The sequence below is a fragment of the Vulpes lagopus genome, chromosome 1, assembly GCF_018345385.1.
Source record: "Vulpes lagopus strain Blue_001 chromosome 1, ASM1834538v1, whole genome shotgun sequence".
Lineage (NCBI taxonomy): Eukaryota > Metazoa > Chordata > Mammalia > Carnivora > Canidae > Vulpes > Vulpes lagopus.
The window spans coordinates 179,557,843-179,577,807 of NC_054824.1; the positions used below are offsets into that span (position 1 = coordinate 179,557,843).

Consider the following 19,965-nt stretch of genomic DNA (forward strand, 5'->3'; position numbering starts at 1 on the left):
CTTCAGTTTCCTATGGGTGGCTCAGGGGTTGAGCCTCTCTCTGCCTTAGGCTTAGGGTCCTGGGCTACTCGGGTCCTGGGTTCGAGTCCCACATCATGCTCCCTGCAGGGAGCCTGCTTCTCCTTCTGCCTATGTCTCTGCCTCTCTCTCTCGATCATGAATAAATAAAATCTTAAAAAATAAATGAAGTGGGCTGAATTAATAAAACCCTAATTTGCTTTTGTAAATATAAGCCTTTACTTTGTCATTGTAAATTTATAAATCGCTTTATAAATCACTAATGCAGAAGTTCTCAACCTTAGCTGCATATTACAATCACTTGGGAAGCTTTAAAAAAAAAAAATCCCATACACCCAGGCCACATCCCACACGAAGAAGGCAGGTGTCCTCCCGGACCCAGGGCACCCAGGGCGAGCAACGAGGGGCGGCGACCGAGGCCCCGAGGGCTGCGGGCTGCAGGGGAGCAGGTGCACAGCAGGTGCAGGCAAGGCCGGGGGGCAGCTGGGGTCTCCCTGCAGGAAGCCCTTGAGGGCGGCTCTGCGCCCCGGGACGGGAGGGGGGCGCCCAGGGCCCAGCCCGCGACACCACCTGTGCTCTGGGGGAGGACGCTCTGCCAACGCACACGTCGCCGCCCATTCGGTTCTCCACGGCTCACGGTTTATTTTTTGCAACATCTGAAGATCCACTTTTCAAGCAATGAACGGTAAAGACCCCTGCCCACGAGACTTCTCCTTTCACTGCAAATCCATTCTGACAGCTGTAGCAAGCTGTTCACAGGTTCCAAGCGTTTCTTTCCATGTAATTCCATGGAACTTTCCATTTAAAGGTTTGCCCACGCATTTGTCAATATCTGACAAACAGAATTTATATTTACACATATACATCCGTTTCCCATATAAATCTACTAAAATGAAAAATCTAAATCTGAAGCAGAAACGACTATAAAAGTCCATTTATTTTCAAAAGCATAATGATCTTTGGTTGAAAGACGCTCCATTTCGGCTTGTCAAAAATAAACAGTGCAGCCATCCCTTGCTTCTAAGCAAGTGCTACGTCCCTGAAAAGTATGTGCATGAGGATTATAATAAACTTCACCGCTGCGCTTAATTCAGATTTCCTCTTTCTTTATGTTCAAGCTTCTCTTCCCCAAGTCCCTGCCCAGATCCCGAGGGAACACTCGCAGCGCCTCACCAACGGGCCTTTATCTGTAGGACAATTCTTAACTCTGGTCCGCGCTCCATTCCCAATCACATCCTCCTCCAGGAAACATTTCTTTGGCCTAATTTGTGCTGCTAAATATATAAAAGTGCAAAACAAAACAAAAAAAAGGGGAAAAGCATCATCTGAATTCCAGGGGCCGTCCTCTGCCCATGGGGCTTCTTTGAGAGACCCTGCCTGGTGTGAGGACTCACAGGCCCCCTTCCTTCTGTTGGGCCCAAGCATCAAATGCTACCTCAGCTGTTTGCTTTTTCTGTCCCCTTGTGTGACCAAGGCAGAAACACCGTTTTCTTTTCTGAAGTACGTGGCTGAATTTTTACTCTGGTTTTAGCCTGCGATGCTCCTAAAAAGTAAGATTCTGATACAACCTGAGGTTATCTGATGGATATATCCCTGCTAAACTCACCCCTTTCACATGACATTGTTTAAGGCTCTCTGATGTCGTACAGGAGTTCGCAACGGATTCTGAATTCCTAATTGATTTCTCAGGCTGCTTATTGATGTCCTAAAAAGCGAAGCACCGGTGCCATACATTTTTCAGCTTCCTTAAATCACCAAGAAATTACAAACACTTAAAAAAATATATACAATTCTATCCTCGAGCATTTTCCAATAACATTCTTAGTTAATAAGTCAAATGTTCAAAATCCCAATATGCAGTGTTCTTTTTTCTAATTATTTTTAAAGATTTTATTTCTTTGTGCATGAGAGACACAAAGAGAGAGGCAGAGACATAGGCAGAGGGAGAAGCAGACTCCCTCAATGTGGTACTCCTCCCTCTGCTTCAATGTGGGACTTGATCCCACCCTGAGCTGAAGGCAGACACTCAACTGCCCCACTTTTTTCTAGTGTTTAAGGGCAGAAGCAGCATACACATATTTGTAAAGGCATTTGACACTAAACAATATCCAAAACATAGAGTTGTTGAAAGAATGAATCAAGACTTGGCATTAATCTTTGAACAAAAAAGATTTTAAAATCCCTTTTTTTAAACAATGAAATGTAATTTATCTTGAACTATATAGTTCTCTACAAATGGAGTTATTTAAAAAATTATTTCCCCATGGGACGAGCACTGTGCACTCAGAGTGTAGTTTCCCCTGTCTCTGTGTCTCTCAGGATTAAATACATTAAAAATTCTTAAAAAAAGAATTATTTCCCCACTTATATAGTAGCAGGCATACTGTGCCGAGTTGTCCTGTAAGTGCACGTGTTAGTTAAGGGAAAAGAGGCCAGAAGTTCATACCCAAATTCATACACTGTTCAAAGCAGCATCAAAGGATGGTGACTACATTCAAACCACATTAAAATGCTAGCGTTATGCCTTAAGGGTTGCATTCATGGGAGTGAGAAAAACTACAGAATAATTATAAATCCTTTTCTCCCCTTCCTGTTTTATTGATGTAACTGCCATATAACACTGTCTATGTGTAAGGCTTACAGCATGAATTGATAATGTATATATTCCGAAATGACCACCACAATCAACTTAGTTGACAGCTATCACTTTAGTCACAAAAATTTTTGCCTTCCTGATCAGAACTTTTAAGATCTGGGGCACAAAAATGAGTGGCTCAGTGGCTGAGCATCTGCCTTTGGCTCAGGTCATGATCCTGGGGTCCTGGGACTGTGTCCTGCATTGGGCCGCCCACGGGGACCCTGTTTCTACCTCTGTCTGTGTCTCTGGCTCTCTATTTGTCTCTTTCATGAATAAATAAAATCTTTAAAAAAATATATACATACAGCACTGCTACTGACAGTCACCAGGCCGCACGTTAATTAATTATATCCCAGATCTTTCTAATTTTAGAACTGGAAGTTTGTCCCCTCTGATGACCTTCATCCAATTCTGCCCCCAGCACTGGCAACCACCAATCTGGTTTCTGTTTCCAGGAGTTTGTTGTTGTTGGTTGTTTTTTAGTTTCTACGAATAAGTGAGATCATACAGTATTTGTCTCTGACTTCTTTCACTTTGCAAAATGCCTGGAGGGTCCATATATTTTGTCCTCAAGAACAAGATTTCCTTCTTTTTAATGGCTGAATAGTATGCCACCGCATTTGTATACCACGTTTTAACAATTCATCTGTCCGTGGACACTTGGGTTGTTTCCCTGTCTGGGCTCTTGTAAATGCTGCTGCAGTAACAGTGCTACACAGTTATTTTGTTTCCTTTGCATATATACCCATGAGTAGAACTGCTGGATCATCTGGTAGTTCTCTGTTCTTAATTTTTTGAGGAAGGTTTATACTGTTTTCCATAGAAGCTGTGTGAATTTACTGTGGCTCTCAAAAGATAAACTGATGTGTAGAAACCATTTAGCGCATCTACTCTGTTGTCGTAGCTGATTTATCCTGGTATGCACTGTACTCCGCTCTAATATCACTTTTCCTATAAGGCGAGATAAAAAGTATTAAAGATAAATATCATTAAGTACATAAGTTCAATTCCAAAGTCTATTTAGAAAATTGACAATTAAAGAAACTGGAAGAGGGCCTGAACTAGGAAATAAATGACTTTTAAAAAATAATTTCAAATATGCTACTAGTCTCACTCTAGAAACCCTTCTATCCCTGTATTACATTTTTGATTCTCTCCAAAACAACAGAGCAGTATGACACAAAGTACACAGTAAATATTTTCTCATTTAAATTAAAATGAGGGCTAATGGGAAAGACTGGAGAGAAACACCTATTTTGCTTATACTGAAATTTTAAACCTGGCTCCAAGATGAAACTATTAAGAAGGTAACAATTCCACCAGGCTTCAGGTCTAACACTGCCCCAGTTAGCCCTACTGTCAAGCAAATCATATGTTTCACTAAGAAATTGTCTTCAATAACTAAGGGTAACATCACAATTTTATGGTAACGATAGACATCTTTCTAACATCTATTATTCTAGCCCAGTGCTGTCCAAAGAAATGTGCTGCAAATCACATGGGTTAAGTTTACATTTTCTAGATGCCACGTTAATAAAAGTAAAAGAGGCTAGCAAAGTTAATTTTAATGTATTTTACTTTTAACCCAATATACGTGTTATTTTACATTTTTTATACTAAGTCTTTAGAGTCTGGTGTGTATTTTATGGTTACAGCACAACTGATACAGGACTAGGCACTTTGAAGTCCACAAGACTATCAACTATTGAATTGGAAAACACAGGTCCAGTCCCTGCCTTAGTGAAATGACTAGAAGGGACAGATGAAAACCAGCTCTGGACAAGTCAGCTGTTCACCAGTCTGCGTGCCACGGCGAACATTTCAGGGAGGCCTCCCCACCCTAAGAGCTAACTAATAACCATGTTAGTTTTGGGATACCCTCAGACTTCTTTGGCGGGGCGGCCATCAGATGAGCCACCACTGTCACAAAAATACACTTGTGATGGAGCCATTTCCGGAGGACTACTGTGAGCCAGTTGATATTGTGAGTTAGGACCGTCCGTGAATTCTCCACGACTGCCATATTCTTCTACTTTTTGGAGTCAGTACTTCTTTTGTTTGTACAGTGGTGGAATCCTGTTCTTTGAACAGAATTTTAAATAGACTCCAAAAGAGGAGAAAGACACAAAGGATTCACATAAATTTTAAGAAACACTTATTTGAGAAGAACAAAGAAGCAGTTTAAGGGTGGTGAAAAATCTAACCCTGGATTACTAATGATGGGTGTTTTATATTACCTTCAGCATCCAACAGGTTACCTTCAAAGGTTTATAGACACCTTGAAGCTCCCAACAGACTGAAATCTACCTTCCTGGTTGGCTGTAGCCTTTTCAAAGGTCTAAGAAACCAAGAAGATTCCCGGGACTGGGCGGGCCCCGACTGCCACTTCTGGTTGGTGTGTCCTATCTTCCTCTTGCTCCTGTGACCCAAGACACCACTCTGCTTTTACCAAGACGTTGCCCTTCCTATTGGCCTTTGTAGAGTCTGCTCCCCAACTCTTGGCTGTAACACAAGGTAGCACCTCACACTGTAAGTGGTGAGAATCACCTCTTCTCTCCTCCCGGCCAGGGAGACACACATTCTGGTGCAAAGAGAGGAACACTTCCAATTCATTTCATTCGACAACCCCAAGTGGATTGAATCAAAGGGTCTAAGGCAAGCCAATTCAGTTTTTCAAAATCTAAGGAGTTTTTGTTTGGTTTCTCTTTGTACACTAAAAATATTCTGTTCATGGAAAACAGATAAATGCCTTTTTTAGAATTTTTTTTTGATAAATGCCTTTAAAGTTAATATTTGTGAATTGAAATTGAATGCTTTTACAAAATTAAGTGAAATGTATTTTGGTTTCTGAAAAAGGATATTTTCCCTCCCTGCACTTAAAATGAACAGACTTTATGATTATTTCTCACTGGGCTAAAAAATTTCTGCACTTTTGGGTTCACAGCTACTAAGAGGTCAAGGAAGCCAGACAGTCTGATAAAAGGACAATGGAGACATTACTCAGTTGGAGCCTGTGTCAAAGTAAAAGCCTGCCAGGACATATTACTTAGAACAGGAATAGTATAAAAAAATCAATAATTTAGCAAACGGAACAGGAATCTAAGTGTCTGCCTGGATGTTTACTGCCAATATATGTTAGTTCAGGGTACTGATATCTAAATATTCATTGAATATTTTCTGTTCTAGATAGGACATCTCTGACAAGAAACACACAAAACCAATACCTTTTAATGATAAAAGCAAACCTTTCTCTCATCTCTTCTTCTCAGAGAGAATTAAACTTTACTTCTTTGTGGCTCTCACCAGTTTGGTATGTGCTGAACAGAGGAAGGGAAGAGGGCTGAATAAAACAGTCATATCAAACCAAAAGGAAGTAGAACAGCGTCACAAGTGGGATAAAAATCAATGACAGAGGAAAGGGGAAGTGCAGCTGACAATTAGATTCATAAAATTACAACTTTCTGATTCTCATTTAGGTACTTGAAGCAGGAATTTTGTGTAAGAAGTGACTTTAACTCTGATGTCTTATAGATCACCCAGTAGATGAACAGATTCTAAATTTCTGTGCAATCTGTTTACCTCTGAATCCATAATAAAATAATCCATAATAAAATAAACTTTCACAGTAAGACTGTGTGAGGACAAATGGCCCTTTGTCTCTCACACCTCAGATTTAGACGGAATACACAGAGCATATGTTAAATCCATGCACTACTGTCTGAGAAGTCAATGTCGTATGTTGGCAAATTGAACACCAATAAAAAATAAATTTATCATTAAAAAAAAAAGTCAATGTCATGACAAGGCAGACATTTTCAGGCATGTCAAGTACAGTGTCCTCCTGAGGTCTATCTGTTTGTACCCCCAGGGAAGGCGTCTGCAAATCTTATGACTAGATGTCCCATTTTTCTGGGATGGATCTAAAGTCTGCTCTCTTGACTAACTACAAAATCCTTTCTTATTTATCAGTCATTTAAATTTTCTTAAGAGTTTGTTGAATTTGAGAGCCAAGTGGAAAAATGTTCAAAGTTCATTCGATCCTTTGGTTGCTTTGCCCCATGTCACTACCCTCCCCACTGCCTCATCTGGCCACTGGATGTAGTAAATCCCCAAACCCCCTGTAACCTTCATTGAAGCACAGACAGCTTAAAACTTATAAAGTTACTGAATCAGTCATTATTATAGAAATACGTTTCAGTTATACCAAATAATACCAAATAATAAGTATCCTTAATAGAAAGGAAAACCTATTTAGTCACAGGTAATAAACTACATCAATTGTGTAAATAATTCGAATGGATGTCGGTAAACTCTCATTTCCCCAGGGATGATATAACCAGAATAGAGAAAATCATGCATTTATGACATGAAAATCACTCCCCATATATGAACACATCAGTGTAAACCAGTGGCATCTGTATTCCTGAGCTACGCAGTCATGACAAGCAAAACAGGACTCAAGCCATCACAAAGCACAGGGCAAGGAAGGGCTGGGGACTCCCAGACCAGAGAGCATGGTGGCAGATTAGTTAAGAAAGGAAACTGGAACGAAGAAGGCAAGGGTGTGTTGGTGTGGCCTGCTTCACACGCCCTGTGATCCCAATCTATTCCTAGCTGGGACTAAGGAACAGACAACCTAGCAGAACACTTTGGCATGAGGCCATGTTCATCAAATAATTCATATACGTTTGGTGCTCTGAAAAATGACTACTTACACTACTTGTCCTTTGGGATAGAGGCTGCAGAAGGGGAACTGTGTTCCCAAGTGATCACAAGTATAAGTTTACATCAAAATCCATTCTGGACCAAGTGTTAGCAGGAATCTGGGCCTGTCTGTGCCTAGTGCCCTGCTTCTAGGGTTAGCCGCTAGAGAGAGAGAAGGAACTGCATGCACCCAAGAGTCTCATGAGGAAGTTTTGAGGCAACACCACTCAGGGGGAAAGACGATGGACATGAAGCAGTGCCAAGAATAAACAGAAATCTTGTTGGTTTTTTGGTTTTGTTTTTTTTTTTGTTTGTTTTTTTTTGAAAAGCAACATAAAGCTAAACATTAGCCCACACACTTTTTAAAAAAAACATACACACAGATGTGGCATTTTTAGAAAATTCAATTATCTTAAACAGGGGAAAATTTTACCATTAAGTTTGATGGCGTTTCTTCACATTTCAAGAATATGGGTACAACAATAATATTCTCCGCCCTGGTAACTCAGCAGCAGTATCACCGCGAGCTCACTGGACACAGAATCTCAGATCGGTAACGCTACGGAAATCTTTCATCTGGGGTACACTGCTCAGAAAATTGCTCACTTTTAAAAGACCTGTTAACAGTAGCTACAGAGAGTATTATTAACACTTGTTAAGGAACCTGTATGTGTTTTGATGCAGTGTTTTGTTTTGTTTGTAAATATATTATTTTTGTATTCATGAGAGACTCACAGAAAGAGGAAGAGACATAGGCAAAGGGAGAAGCAGGCTCTGTGTGGGGAGCCTGATGCGGAACTCAATCCCTGGACCCCAGGATCATGCCCTAAGCCAAAGGCAGACACTCAGCTACTGAGCCACACTGGTGCCCCCAACACAGTGTTGTTTTAAACAAAGTAAGGGCAGAGAGGTATTTTGTTTTGTTTTTTATTTTAGAACCTATTTCTACACAAAAATTTTGAACTTGTAGAAATATTTCCCTGATCGTATTTCCTACTCAGAATGCTATGTATACATAATTTTACTGCTGATTTAGAAATCAAATATGCATATCATGTGTTCTACAAATATAAGATTGAAGACTCAAATGAAGGCACTGTGGGTATTAAAAAAAAAAAACTAAGCAGGGGCGCCTTGGTGGCTCAGTTGGTTAAGTGTCCGACTCTTGGTTTTGGCACAGGTCCTGATCTCAGGGTCATGAGGTTTAGCCCCGTGTCAGGCTCCAGGCTCAGCATGGAATCTGCTTGAACTTCTCTCTCCTTTTCCCTCTGCCCCTCATGCTTTTGCACTCTATCTCTCAAATAAATAAATTTTTAAAAAGAAAAACTAATGTTTTAAAAGTCTGAGCTCTTTATGAATAAGTAATGTACTTTTATTACATAGCCTAAGCCAGATGATTAAATATATGGGAAAATATATCATAAAACCATGAATACCAAAGGTCTTAAAGTTATTTGTTTGATTTTAAAGCTATTTTCAAATCAATAGGGAAAAAACAAATCACTAAATATCAGAAATTTCAAAGCACCTAATTTGGTCTGTGTTCCGGGATTTATTCTAAGTCTTTCCTAAATTATAAATCATTTAAGTCTGAGGCTTAGAAACCCTCCTCTGCTCAGAAGATATATACCGGTAAATTTTTTCTATTCTAAGCTTCCCCACCTTTCATTTATATAGATTAAGACACAGATAAAGTTAATAATGAGGTGCTTTGTAAATCTTACCCCTGTCAGCAACCCCCAACCATTTTACAGCAACCTAGTAAATTAAGAGAACATAAGAGGGAAATCAAATACTGCTGCTTTTCTTTCCCCAGTTTAACAAGGATAAGTAATTACTCTTAAAAAAAAAAAAAAAAAAAAGCAAATCAGGTTGAGAACCCATGTAGCCTTTTACCTGAGTTACATAGATAAATGGAAAATTTGATTGTAAAAATTCCAGTGCATACAACTAAGTCTCCATAGTGAACTGTTCTAAATCTAATCTTGGCCACTAGTCCAATCTAGGAAATAGGGTCAAACTGGGTGGGAAAGGACCCAGAAAGGTCCATGATTTGCTATAGAACTTAAACCTCAAATTCCACAGAGATGTTTCTTGCAGTCCTAATAGCTGGAGCCACTCTGCAGAGAGGGCTCTGGGTGCAGTGACAGTAAATGCAACCTAAGACATTTTTAGTAAAGAAATGCAACTGGGATGGCACACTCATGTAGGCACAGTTTAGAAAAACACAGCATGCGGGACAAACAGAAAAGCTGCACAAATTATGTCAAGAGTAAGAAGAACCATAAATTAGAAGGGATATGCTTTTATTTACCCTTTCTTCTTTTGTCGATACACTATGAACACGATGATGGCAGTGACTATAAGGCCAGCAACTACAAGAAACCAGGAAACAAGAATAGGTAACAGAGAACTGATTGTCAAGATTCAAAATTTAGCAGCAGAAATAAGTAAGTGTTGGTTGCATTTCAGTGGTCAGAAAAATGTTATTTTATTTAAGCACATTATCTATTTACATTCTGTCTGTACTCTTCACTATCCAAAGCTCATTCCCTGGAGTCACTTGAACAGTCCACAGTAAACCACAGAAGAATCATTGCTTAGTTTAGAAAATTACTCAAAGCATCTTTGGGACACAAACTCATGACCAATTATCCCAAAAACACATGTAGTGTTTAGTAGGCTTTGTTACTAAGTGGACATATATAGTATAAAAGGACATATATCCACCAGCAAAACATAGTGTATCGTATACAAGGTCAGGCTGTTCTAGACTGGTGTACTTCCTTTCAAGCTATATAAACTATAGACACTGAAAAGTTAAGTTTAAAATGATTTAATTTGAAAAATAAAATGTTAATTAAATAAACATATAATTAATGCACTTTTTCTGAGTAATATTTTTATTTAAGTGGCATCAAAGTTTGGGGTACTTACAGACACTGAGAACAATCACAACAATGTATCCTTTGCCTGGGAAAAAAACGAAAACATTTTAAGGATTGTGCACATAAGGGTGTGCATCTAACTTTGATCAGATTACCTATACACTATGGCAACAGAACTATTCCTTGGTCTGGTTCTAGCACAAGTGCTAGCACGTCCAGTTCATTCTGATCACAGAACCCTTGGAATCGGATCCCATGTTTAGGCTCCACCTTGTAAAACTGACTCTTTGTTAGGAATTTTACTTTTGATTGTTTTGTGCTATAGTTACCATATCAGTAAAACTTAGGACAATTATTATTTAGTAGATTAGAAGAAAATTGTTTCAAAAGGGATTACTCCATTATAGTTGGTTTAGTTCAGTATTCATTCTATCATTCGTGATTTTGGTAGAAATTCATACTTTTTCCACAAAAGTGGAGGATGTGGACTAAGTCATAGATGAATTTCCATTTGTCTATCACACAGATGTTAGTTGTAGAATCTTCAAAATAATACTTTATCTTATCATCAACCCCTTCTGATCCTCCATCCCCTAAAACTAAAACATAATCCTAATTACCAAGGAAATTCTAAGTACATAAATGAAATACCAGGATAAAAATGAAATACATGGATAAAAATAATGCATAGAAACTTAAACGTTGTTTTTGACTACCCAGAAGGAAATAAATCATACTAGAAAATCTTAATTCTTAGCAATGATGTCAAGAGTACCCCTGCTTCTAAACTGCTATTATTTATATTAAAGTTCTGGAAGTCAAAACATAAAATGTCACGTTTAAGTCTAATCTTTTCATTTCATAAGAAATTATCAAGTGCTTAATACCTTAAGATCGCACTGTTTTTACTGGCACAATGAGAGTCTGACTACGGTGTTCAGAGCAAATATAACAAGCCTAAAGAGTTAAAAAAAGGTTAACCATATGACACTAGTCTAATATAAATAAAATAGATACTTCTCTTCATTTACTTATCAAGAAATCATTATATTTAACTGTCACAACTATACTTTTTTTCTTCATATTCTTTAACATACATTGTGTGGACTATCTTAGCCTACATGAAGTTTGCCATGCCAGTGTGTCATAGGAAAAACTAAATCAACCTGTAGCACTTTAAGGCATATGTATATAAGATACAAGGAGAAAGAAAACTGATCTACAAATTGCCATAAAAAAATAACACTACCACATGGACAGCAAGTTATGTTTTATGTATTTTAACCTATATATAATTATAGCATTTAAGAAAGCTACCTCACCCTACTAGGAATCCTATTTGGGGAAGTACCTCTTAATTACATTGTCTATATGTATTCACACATACTGCTGCTTACATCTGCCATGGTATCTACACTATTAAAATAACTCCAAGTGTCATTTTTTAAAAAGATTTTATTTATTTATTTATTTATTTATTTATTTATTTATTTATTCATGAGAAACACACAGAGAGAGGCAGAGACATAGGCAGAGGGAGAAGCAGGCTCTGTGTGGGGAGCCTGATATGGGACTTGATCCCAGGACCCTGGGATCACTACGCCCTGAGACAAAGGCAAATGCTCAACCACTGAGCCACCCAGGTGCCCCCCAAATGTCACTTATTACCAATTTGTGACATGCTGTTTCTTCTCTAACTATAGGTAACTGAAATATGATATTTACATGTAGAATGCTAGAGTCTCATAATACAAGGCTATTAATAACCAAAATAGTACCTGAAGTGTCACTAGGTGGTGTTTCATCACTGGGCTTGGGAGATCCTAGGGGGGGAAAAAAAAAAGGAAATAAGTTAAGAAAAGAGAGAGAGAGAGGAAAAAAATAAAGCTTAAAGACATCTAAATTCATAGGTTTTGAATTTTTGCCTTCATGCGAAAACCCATAATTTTGTTTTACCTACATACATGAATGTTTCCCATTAAAAGTAGCATCATAAAATACTGTAAATTTGTATGTGATCAGCATTCTTCATATCCAATAACATTTCCTGTGACAATAGTCTGTGGTATGTTATGCAACTATATCATAAGTATATTGTTAAAATTATGGGGGCACCTGAGTGGTCAGTGGTTGAACATCTGCCTTTGGCTCAGGTCACGATCCCAGGGTCCTGGGATCAAGTCCCGCATCAGGTTCCTTCCAGGGAACCTACTTCTCCCTCTGCCTATGTCTCTGCCTCTCTCTCATAAATAAAATCTTTAAAAAATTCAAGTATTTATTGTTAAAATAAATTTATGAAATTAATAAAATAAATTTATGAAAAAGCCATCACTAGCATCATACTCATTGGTCAAAGACTGAAAGTTTTTCCCTTAAGTTCAGGAACAAGACAAGAAGCCTGGATTTTCCACTTTCACTCAACATATTAGAAGTTCTGGTCAGAACAATTAGGCAAGAAGAAGAAATAACAAGCTTCCAAGTTGGGAAGGAAGAAATAAAATGATCCCTGTTCTAGATGTTGTGACCTTTACATAGAAAACTCTAAGGATCTCTCTCTCTCTCTCACATACACACACACACACACACACACACACACACAATTAGAATAAATGAATTCAGCAAGGCTGCAGGACACAAAATCAACACACAAAAATCAGCTATGTTTCTACATACTAACAATGAACAATTCAAAAAAGGAAATTAAGAAAACAATCTCATTTACAATAAACAATAAATAAATAAAACAAATAAAAGTTGTTACATCCAAAACAAACAAAATAGGAATAAAACAAGCAAGAAGGTGAAGGACTGAAAACCACACAACGTAGCTGAAATGAACTGAAGATAGGTGGAAAGACATTCCATGTTCATGAATTAGAAGACTTAATATTATTAAAATGTTAATACTACACAGAGCAATCTACAGACTGAATGCAACCCCATTACCATCTTGAATATGCATGTTGCAGAAACAGAAAAAAAAAAAACAACCTATAATTCATATGGCATCTCAAGTGACTAAAAACAGCCACAATAATCTTGAAAAAGAACAACAAAGTTGGGAGGACTCACACTTCCTGATTTTAAAACTTACTACTTACTACTACAAACTACAGCAATCAAATAGAGAAGCAATTGGCAAAATACAGACACACAGACCAATGGAACAGAATAAAGAACTCAAAAAATAAACCCTTATGACTATGGTCAAATGATTCCACTAGGGGTACTAAGAATATTTAATAGAGAAAGAGCAAAATTTTCAACAAATGGTTCTCAGAAAACTGGATATCCAAACTCAGAAGGATGAAGTTGGACCCTTGCTTTACACCATCCACAAAAATTAACTAAAAATGGATACAAAACTAAATATAGAGCTACAAGTATAAAACTCTTAAAAGAAAACATACAGAACAAGCTTTGTGATGTTAGATTTGGCAACTCTTCTTGAATGTGATAACAAAAGCACAGGAAACAAAAGAAAAAATAGATAAACTGGACTTCATGAAAATCAATGGGCATTGATTTTGTCCATCAATGGACACTGTAAATAGAGTGAAAAGGCAATCCACAGAAGGAGAGAAAACATCTGCAAATCACACACTTGATAAAGCACTAATACACAAAATATATGAACTCAAAAAACTCAATACCAAAAAAAAAAAATTGCCAATTAAATGACTTGGCAAATGGGCAAAGGACCTGAATAGACATTTCTCCAAAGATCTGCAAAAGACAATAAGCACACGAAAAGACGACTAATCACTAATCATTAGGGAAATGCAAATAAAAACCACAATGAGAAGGTTGGCTCAGTATGTTAAGCTTCCAACTCTTGATCTCAGGGTTGTGAGTTCAGGCCACACATTGGGGTCCATGCTAGGCATAGAGCCTACTTCAAAAAAGCAAAACAAAACAAAACAACAAAAATCAGTGAGATGCTACTTCACATGTGTTAGGATGGCTATTATCAAAGAACAGAAAAAGAACAAGTGTTGCGGGATGCCTGGGTGGTTCAGTGATTGAACGTCTGCCTTTGGCTCAGGTCATGATTCTAAGATCCTGGGATCGAGTCCCACATAGGGTTCCCTGCAGGAAGCCTGCTTCTCCCTCTGCCTGTGTTTCTGCCTCTCTTTCTGTGCCTCTCATGAATAAAAAAAGAAAATCTTAAAAAAAAAAAAAAAGAACAAGTGTTGGCAAAGAGGTGGAGAAACTGGAATCTTACTGAGCAATTATACTAGTAGGTATTTATTCCTAAAATACAAATGTAGTGATCTGAAGGGGCACCTGAAGCCCAATGTTTATAGCAGCAATGTCCACAAAAGCCAAACTATGGAAAGAGCCCAGATGTCCATCAACAGATGAATGGATATAGAAGATATATATACACACACACAAATACACAATGGAATACTACTCAGCCATCAAAAAAAGAAATCTTGCCATTTGAAATAACATGGATGGAACTAAAAGATCTTAAACTAAGCAAAATAAGTCAATCAGAGAAAGACAATTATGATCTCATTTATATGTAGAATTTAAGAAACAAAATAGGATCATGGGGGAAGAGAAGAAAAAATAAAACAAGATGAAACATGAGAAACAAACCATAAGAGACTTTTAATCATAGGAAACAAACTAAGGGTCGCTGGAGGGAGTGGGGTGGGGGATGGGGTAACTGGGGGTTGGGCATTAAGGAGGGCATTTGATGTAATGAGCATTGGGTATTACATAAGACTGATGAATCACTGACTTCTAGCTCTGAAATCAATGATACATTATATGTTATTTAATTGAATTTAAATAAAATTTAAAAAAGAAATTGTAATCTTTGTGCATCACTGGTGGGAAGGTAACATGGTATGGCCACTGTGGAAGATAGTATGGCTATTTCTCAGAAAAGTAAACACAGAATTACCATATAACACAAGCAATTCCATTCCTAGGTAGATAGATGAACCATCAAAACTGAAAATTGAGCCTCAAACAGTTACTCAAATGCTTTTATTCAGAGTAACATGATTCAGAATAGCCAAAAGGTAGAAATGACCCAAGGGTCTGTCAACAGATAAATGCATAAACAAAATGTGGTACATAATACAATGGACTTATTATTCAGCCAGAAAAAGAAATAAGTTTTCTATATGCTATAAGATGGATGAAATTTGAAAACATTATCCTAAGCGAAATAAGCAGAATACATTATGCTAACTGCAATAAGCCAGAAATTACTCCACTTTTATGAGGTACTTGGAATAGTCAAATTCACAGAGACAGAAAGTAGAATAGTGGGTGCCAATGCTGGGGGGCAGGCAGCAGTGGCGGAAGGGTGGAGAGATGGAAAGTTACTGTTTAGTAGGAATTAAGATTCAATTTGAGATGAAAACATTTTGGAGATACACGTAGTAGCGACGGTTATAAATAATGTGGATGCACTTACTGCCACTGAGATGTACATTTACAATGGTTAAAATGGTAATAAAACTTTATTTAAAGCAATTAACACACAGGGGCACCGCGCCTGAGTGGCTCAGTCAGTTAAGCATCCGACTCTTGATTTCGGCTCAGGTCATGATCTCAGGGCCCTGATACCGAGCCCCATGTCAGGTTCTATGCTCAGCACAGAATTTGCTTGTCCCTCTCCCTTTGCTCCTCACCCATGCACTCTCCCTCTCTTTCTCTCAAATAAATAAATGAATAGAATCTTTAAAAAATTAATACACAGAATAGTCTATAAACATTTCTGAAAAAAAGTGTTCTGCCAGATATTGAAACGTATCATAGTACTGTGATAAAAACATAATCTGGTGCTGGTGCAAGACCGTAAGAGCTCAAGGGAATACAAAGAGGACTAGAATACCTGTGAATTTTATAATAAAATTTGGCACTTGAAAATAGCTGGAGAGAAGACAACTTAATCAACAGATGTTCCTACTTTGCCACTGAATGGGGATGGGTAGGGTAGAGAGGGACCCTATCTCACTCCACCTACCACAATGAGTTTCAGATGCATCAACAAATTAAATGCAAAGAATGCAATCAGAATGCATGGTTGAAATATATGTTTCAGCATGGGGAAGACCTAAAGACTTTATAAAAAAAGACAAAACACATAGCCATTAGGGAAAAGATAAATATACCCAACTATACATATAAAAGGCCCCTGATGATATCTTAAAGTCATCATGAAAAAGGATGGGATATAATAAATCTAAATACAACCCCAATCCATGAAGTGGAAAAAGTACAAGTTTTAGAAAAATATGAACAAAATGATGCCATTTTAATTTAAGAACAAAGGAAAACAAAACACAAAAATATATATAACTACACATAAAAGGATGCTTATGTACAGAAATAGATAAAAAGACACCCTAAAACTATTAAGTGATTAACTCAGGTAATGGACTAGAGAAAGAGAAAAAAAGCTAATCTTTTATTCTATATAAAAGCTAATCTTTTATTCTATATACTTTTATAGTGTTTGAAATCTTATAGACTTATATTCATATACTACTTATGTATAAAACTATAAAAAGCAATCTATATCCAATAGTATAAAAATCTGAAAAAGAAAACTGACTAGTAAAATCAAGGCAAAGGAAAAAACCTAGAAAAAACTGTTCATTTCATTACCAGGGCTTTCATTTATAATGAATTCTGACAAATCAACAAGAAAAATATTATAGAAACATAAGAGAAAAATAAGCAAAGGACATGAATAAATCAAAGTAGACCAAAAAAAGTTCAGCTTCGCTAATAGTTAGGGAAATGCAAATTAATATATGACATCATTTTTAATCCATCGCCTTATAAAGCTCTTAGTAAAAGTAGGATACAGAGTTGCTGATACTGGATGACTTCAACTCAGATGTATAGTCATATGAGGTGGCTTGGATTCTGAAAAAATTAATTTCTTTTGGTTCACCAACTTTATCGATACAAAATTATGGGTTTAATCTTGATTTTTGATATTAAAAAGATTGACCATTTCTCAAAGTGAAAATAATATACATTTTAAACTTTTTAATTCTACTTCTGGTAATTTGTGCAAATCTGTATTTGCACAAATACATCAGAATATATGCATAACAAAGTTTCCTATAGCTTTGTATTTTAAGATGTAAATTCCAGATGTTAAATGACAATAAATCATACAAATAATGGTGTTCAAAGATAGCAACTCTGAAATCTGGAAGATATTTCCTTCTGGCCATAGCAATATATATATGTTAAAACAAGACAAGGACCTTCCTCTTCACTCATATTAATTCGAGTGATGTCATATAAGCTACCTTTAGGAACTTCTCATATGCGAGGCACTGTGCTGTTTTAAATGAATCCTATTAAAAGTTTGCCATCACTCCATGAGGAAGGCATTAAATCATTTTACAAATACAGACACATTTAACGTTTATATAACTTGCCCAAGTTTGCATATCTGTTTATATCTGTACACTATGGCAAATAGTTTTAGAATCATGAACAATTTAAAAGTGGCTATCAATATGTTCTTCCTCTTTTCATTACTGAACATGATGAATGCATGTAAGTAATTATTTAGAGGATTTTTAAAAATATAAGCAGGAAGGTACTAAACCTGAGACACTCGGAATTGGAGAGTTTGTACTGGGAGGACTCGACACTGGAAAACAAAATAATGTAAATGTATCAAATGACTGGGAATTATTACCGGCACATACACCAGGAATTTTAAAGATTTCTGGATATAAGCAGTAAATTACTAAACCTGTATGACTCAAAATCGGAGGACTTGTAGTAGGAGGAATCAGCACTGGAAAAAAGATAATGTAAAATGAATCAGCCACCTGGGAATTATTGTGTTCTTTTCATTTATATGAAGTATGCCTTTCATTCTTGACTTATTTAGGTAGAAAGTCTCAGCTTCAATTTTCTGGAAAATGGCTATTCCTTTTTATACAGAAGAAAAAAGCCACATGAGAGAAATTTATATACACTGGTATACATAACATGCAAAGACCCTATGAAAATATATAAAATCACAATAGCAGAATTCTTTTTGTCATTTATCTGTCAGGGAAATAAATCCAAGACAGAGTTAAATACTAAAATTGCTTCTTTTCAACTATCTGGCATCACTGATATTTAATGTCAAAGAAACAACATCATAATAAAAAAAAATAGACAAGAAGGAAAACAATATCCATTGTACCTTTAAGACACATCGGCATCTCAGGCTCCCAAGTACTGTTACTGCCACAGACTGCAAAATTGGGGCCCTTATGGTAAAACCCTGAAAGGCATTCAAATTCAATTCTTGCTTTGTAGTAGTATTTCCTGCTAAATCCCAACACCAGTTTGCCATTTTCGGGTTCTGGAAATGGACATCTGACCACTGAAAAGTAAAGAAATTCCAGAATTAATGGAAACCTGCGTTAACACAGGGACAGACAAAAATAATGCAAAGCAGTAATTTCGAGTGGGAAGAAACAGACAAGGAATGAAAGGCAAGTTGTTAATTAAGGAAAAAAATACCCAAGAACCCTGTATATGTATGTACATTTTAACTCCAGGGAAATGGATTTAGAGAAATCTAGTAACTTTTTTCCTCCTAGAAAAGACTCACATTATAGTTTATTGGCTTTCCTACATTTTTTCCCATTAGTGACAAGTTTTGAGAAAGGTCTGACCGCCACATACACATTTGGGGTAAGTTCAAGAGCAACTTTTAATCGTCCTTTGCTCTAGGGATTTTTTTAAAGGTCATGCTGACACTGATTGCAGTACCCTGCTTTCCCAGGAAAGCAGGAAACACATACTCTTCTGAGAAAGTAATACTTGAGCTCAAACTTAAAAGTCGAAAAGCAGGTAGCCATGCACACATACGCAGAAAGGTCGTTCTCAGGGAGCAACAACATACACAAACAGGGATTTGCAAGAAATGGAAAGGCCAGTGGACTTAGGGCAGCGTTTTCCAAACATCTTGGCCTGCAGCCTAGAGATCAAATGGCACATTTTACCCTGCAAACCAGTATGTGAGCACACAGGCCTGAAATACAAGTTAGCCTCATGCCAGTGGACTCTGCTCAATTTCCCATTCTACTCTGCTTCTTACCAAGTAAACTACTGGTCATGACCTGATAGATCGCTCTCAGGATCCACTAAGGGGCTTGGCAGATTTTGGAACCAAAAACCAATACCATAGGGTTGGGGCAGGGACTACAACAGAACATCCTAGGACGTTCAATCTGACCAACAGACAAGGGCCAGAAAGAGGAGAGCCTTTTCAACCAGAGGACTGCTCTTCCTCTGTTCCCCAGGGTTCTGTCTTTCCATCAGCTCTCATTCCCCTTCTGCCTGAGGAACTTCCTGTAGCAATTCCCATGTGCAGGTCGGCTCATGACAAATATCCTTGGCATGGGTTTATCTCAGAAGGTTTCATTTCATCACCTTCAGTCTTGAAAGACTTCTCCTTGACGGAGAATTCTAGATTACGTGTTTTGGGGTTTTTCCAGCACGCTAGCAGATACTGTCTTCCAGTCTCCACTGTTCCTCAGCACGAGTCAGCTGTCACTCTTACTTGGGGGAGGACACTGTGACATGTGTTTATTCTCCCCTCTTCCTGGCTGCTTTGCCTTTAACCTTGTAGTTCTACCATGATGTGTTTAGTTCAGTGGGGGTTTCTTGGTAAACTAGAACAATGTGTTTATCCTGCTTGGGTCAGACTTCCTTGGT

The 19,965-nt window shown here is 37.5% G+C and overlaps 1 protein-coding gene across 1 annotated transcript in view; it reads right to left on the reverse strand.

Moving 5' to 3' along the window:
• Nucleotides 1–635: 635 nt before the first annotated feature.
• Nucleotides 636–19,965, reverse strand: part of LOC121492804 (membrane cofactor protein-like) — a 44,524-nt gene continuing 25,194 nt past the window's right edge. Inside the window, exons 6-12 of the mRNA XM_041757990.1 lie at nucleotides 18,443–18,625; nucleotides 17,999–18,043; nucleotides 17,849–17,893; nucleotides 12,027–12,071; nucleotides 10,298–10,333; nucleotides 9,675–9,735; nucleotides 636–3,607 (exon numbers count right to left, since the gene is read on the reverse strand). Of these exons, the coding sequence (XP_041613924.1) occupies nucleotides 3,544–3,607; nucleotides 9,675–9,735; nucleotides 10,298–10,333; nucleotides 12,027–12,071; nucleotides 17,849–17,893; nucleotides 17,999–18,043; nucleotides 18,443–18,625 (479 nt within the window). The 3' untranslated portion in view covers nucleotides 636–3,543. The remainder of the gene's footprint in view (nucleotides 3,608–9,674; nucleotides 9,736–10,297; nucleotides 10,334–12,026; nucleotides 12,072–17,848; nucleotides 17,894–17,998; nucleotides 18,044–18,442; nucleotides 18,626–19,965) is intronic.